General features: G+C 63.1%; 1 protein-coding gene across 1 annotated transcript; it reads right to left on the bottom strand.

Annotated features, from left to right (window-relative positions):
* Positions 1-451: 451 nt before the first annotated feature.
* On the bottom strand, positions 452-3,136 carry tlnrd1 (talin rod domain containing 1). Its single transcript, XM_060853154.1, has one exon. It carries the CDS (start codon positions 1,856-1,858, stop codon positions 788-790), a length of 1,071 nt encoding a protein of 356 aa, XP_060709137.1. The 5' UTR covers positions 1,859-3,136; the 3' UTR covers positions 452-787.
* Positions 3,137-3,417: the final 281 nt, after the last annotated feature.

Raw genomic sequence — 3,417 nt, 5'->3', positions numbered from 1 at the left:
TGATAGGGGATGTGTAGAGAATGAAGAGAGACAGGGAAACAGAGAAAGGGGGCATAGAGGAATGGGGCAAGGGGAATGCAGGGAAGGTGGAGGGGAGCAACATAGGGAGGGAGGACAAAGAGGGGCAGAAGAAAGGAAGACAGGGAGGATTGGGGAGAGGGGAAGGGATATGGAGGAAGAGAGGGGAGGAGTGGGGAGAGGAGTGGGGAGAGGAGTGGGGAGAGGAGTGGGGAGAGGAGTGGGGAGAGGAGTGGGGAGAGGAGTGGGGAGAGGAGTGGGGAGAGGAGTGGGGAGAGGAGTGGGGAGAGGGGACCAGGAGGGGTGGAGGTGGAAAAGGAAACAGGATGGGGATGTTGGGAGAGGGAGGGGAGGGAGAGAGGGTAGGGAAGAGGGCACGGGGGGGGGGGGGGAGAAGGGAAGAGGGGACGGGGGGGGAAAGAGAAGGGAAGAGGGGACGGGGGGGGGGGAGAAGGGAAGAGGGGACGAGGGGGGGGGGGGGGACGAGGGGGGAGGGGGGGACGGGGGGGGAGGGGAGAAAGAGGAGAGGATATTGGGGCAGAAGGAGGGAGTCCAGGAAGGGGGAAAGGAGAGAGGTGGGAGGACAGGGTTAGGAAGGAGACATGAGGCGGTTGGAAGATGAGGGGGTGGGAAGCAGAGGAGGGGAGGTGAGTGAGGGGAGGGGGAGATGAGTGAAGGGAGGGAGAGATGGAGGTGGGGGAAGAGGGGACAGGGAGGGAGTGGGGGGAGGAGAGGGGAGGGTTGACCGACGGGGGGGGTTATGAGGGGGTTAATTCACAGAGTGGCAGTTGAGGGTGGGAGGAGGGGGTGTAGGAGGCAGGGTCCGGGGAGAGGATCTCTCCCGCAGAGCCTGGGACAGTAGGTTACAGCCGTCAGACACGGCCAGGGCGGAGTGGTGCAGGCGCTGCCGGTAATCAGGCACCTTGCTGCTGTCCGAGTGCAGCGCGATGTCCCGGAGGCACTGGGTGAGCAGCACCGAGGCGGACACCACACTCATGGCGCCGCCCAGCACGGCGGTGTGTACGGCGCGGCCCTCGGCGCTCAGAGCCGCCGCCCGGCCCACAAACTGCGGCTCGCTGGCGAAGCCGACCAGGGCGTGCACGGCCTGCAGCAGCGGGCCCCCGAACAGCACACAGCGGGCCCGGCTGGCCTCACCGGGCCGTGCCTTCAGCTCCCGGACACAGGCCAGCAGCGCGGCGGCGCTGGCGCTCATGCACTTGACCCCGAGGCGGAGCTGGTCGCGGGCGAAGCGGTCCCCGCTGCCTCGGCCGGCCGGAGCGCAGGCTTCCGTGAGCCCGCGGAGACCCCGGGCGAGACCCCGCGACACCTCGAGCAGCAGCGGCGGGGTGAGCTCGGACACCGGCGCCGTCCGCAGCAGCCCGCAGCTCTGCTCCACCTCGTGGCGGGCCCGCCGCAGCCGGTAGCGGTCCACCAGGCCGGCCACCGCCGCCTGCGAGCCCGGGGCCTCCGCCGCCGCCAGGTAAGCGGCGTGGGCCGAGCACTCGACCAGAGCGACCACCAGCTCGCTGAGCTCGGCCAGGCGCTCGGCCACCTCGCCGTAGCGGCCCAGGTTGAGCTGGCTCTGCAGGTCGTGGGTGAGGATGGAGAGGCCCTTGGTGCGGGCGATCACCGCGTCCCGGATCTTGTCAAAGGACTGCCCGGGCCCGGGACTCAGGCTCTCGCTGTGCACCGGGCGGTTGTCGCCGGACAGCAGCAGCAGGTCGGCCACCAGTTGCATCTTGCTCTTGCACATGTCGCACACGAAAACCAGTCTCCGCCGCTGCTGGCAACCCGAACCCGAGCCGCTCGCCCCCGACTTGGCCGAGCCGCTACTAGCCATAGTGCCGAGCGGCCTCTCGCATGCCGCTAGGGAGACCAGCACCGTTCCTATTGAGCCCAGGATGTCGCATCATCGTCCCATCAATGACCGCAAAGCAAAAGGGGCTCGGTGAACCAAGAAAGCCAAACAAAAATACAAAAATCAGACAATATATAAATCGGCGACTCCCTCGCCCTCCTGTTCCAGGATTCGCAGGCAATGCCAAGCTCAGTTCCTCGCCGCCGGCTTTGCAAACAGAGGTCCCACTGCCCAAAATAATCAAATATAGTAGACACGGGCACTCCTCCCTCTCTTAATCCGTTTGCCCAGCACAACCCAACGTGCATGTCCTCAGTCTGGAACTCCACCGCCTCCTGGCTCCATACATGACGCTGTTTTGATTTAACTTCTCGCCGGCAAAACCTCGTCCCCCAGTTGGATTTTGTTCTCCCGATGCTGTCGCTTTCTAGGAGTGTGTCTCGGTCTTTGGGGGGGGTGTGGGAGGGAATGAATTTTTTCGAGAAACTCTTCCTCCGTCTTCTCCCCCTCCCCTCAACGGAATATAAAAAGAGAAAATCAGATTTCACTTCTGGTTTGGGGGCTGATGTTGCAGATTTCCGCCAGAATTCAAAGAAAAACTCCCACAAGGCGACTTCACTTTTGCTTTCTCCACCTTGTTTTCCTTTCGGTCATTTAGGGAGGAGGAGGATCGATCTCTCTTTCTTCCAACGATGACCCCCCCCCGACACACACACAAGTCTAGTGTCAGCCGTTGCGATTGCGGTGCCTGTTGTTGTGTTGGAATGGCAGGCAGACAGATTCAGTTAGGAGCCCTGCATCCCCTATCAGGAAGCACAGGGAGGGTGTGGCTGCACTCGAACTGTACTAACACGAAGGAACTCACAGTAGTTTTGGAAAGGGGCGCAAGATTTCCAACTTCACAGCCGCCCGCAGGACAAGACAAGTCAGTCAGAGCGGCCAAGGGGCGCGCCCGCCGGAAGAATCCCGTGCCCCGGCCGCCCTCTCCTCTCCACAGCGAGAGGAGGGGAGGGGGGTAAAAGCCGGGAGGGAAATGTCTTTGCTTCGGTGATCCCTCGGTGTTAATGCGAGTCCATCATCCCCTTCCTTGAGGCCCCCGACGTGGGCAATATCCGACTACCGGCCCGGGGACGAAGTTAGACTCCCAACGCGGCCCAAAGCTGATCCACTGGGAACGGTCCAGGCTTCTCAAAGTTTCCCCTCTCCGCCCTTCCCCGGGTATGTCCGGTCCGTCCCCTCCCCTGGAGATTGAATCGGTAAGTTAGCCCCGTTTCCCCTCCCCCCTCCCCTCGGCCCCGGTATCCCCCGGTTCAGAAACTCCCGCATCAAATGGAACGTCACTGACCGAAATGACACAGGATCCATTGTGACGCGGCCAGCGGCCAATCAGCGCGGGGCCTGCCGCCGGGGACGTTCCAAATGGAATCTTGATACAAGCGCCGCGGCCAATGGGAGGCGAGCGCCGCGCGGAGGGGGCGGGAATTTCCCGTCCAGAAAGTCACACTCGGGGCGGGCGGACTAGTGGAGGGGAACCGGTCATT

Source organism: Hemiscyllium ocellatum, chromosome 39 (assembly GCF_020745735.1).
Source record: "Hemiscyllium ocellatum isolate sHemOce1 chromosome 39, sHemOce1.pat.X.cur, whole genome shotgun sequence".
NCBI classification, from domain to species: domain Eukaryota; kingdom Metazoa; phylum Chordata; class Chondrichthyes; order Orectolobiformes; family Hemiscylliidae; genus Hemiscyllium; species Hemiscyllium ocellatum.
This window is presented reverse-complemented; position numbering and strand designations above follow the sequence as displayed.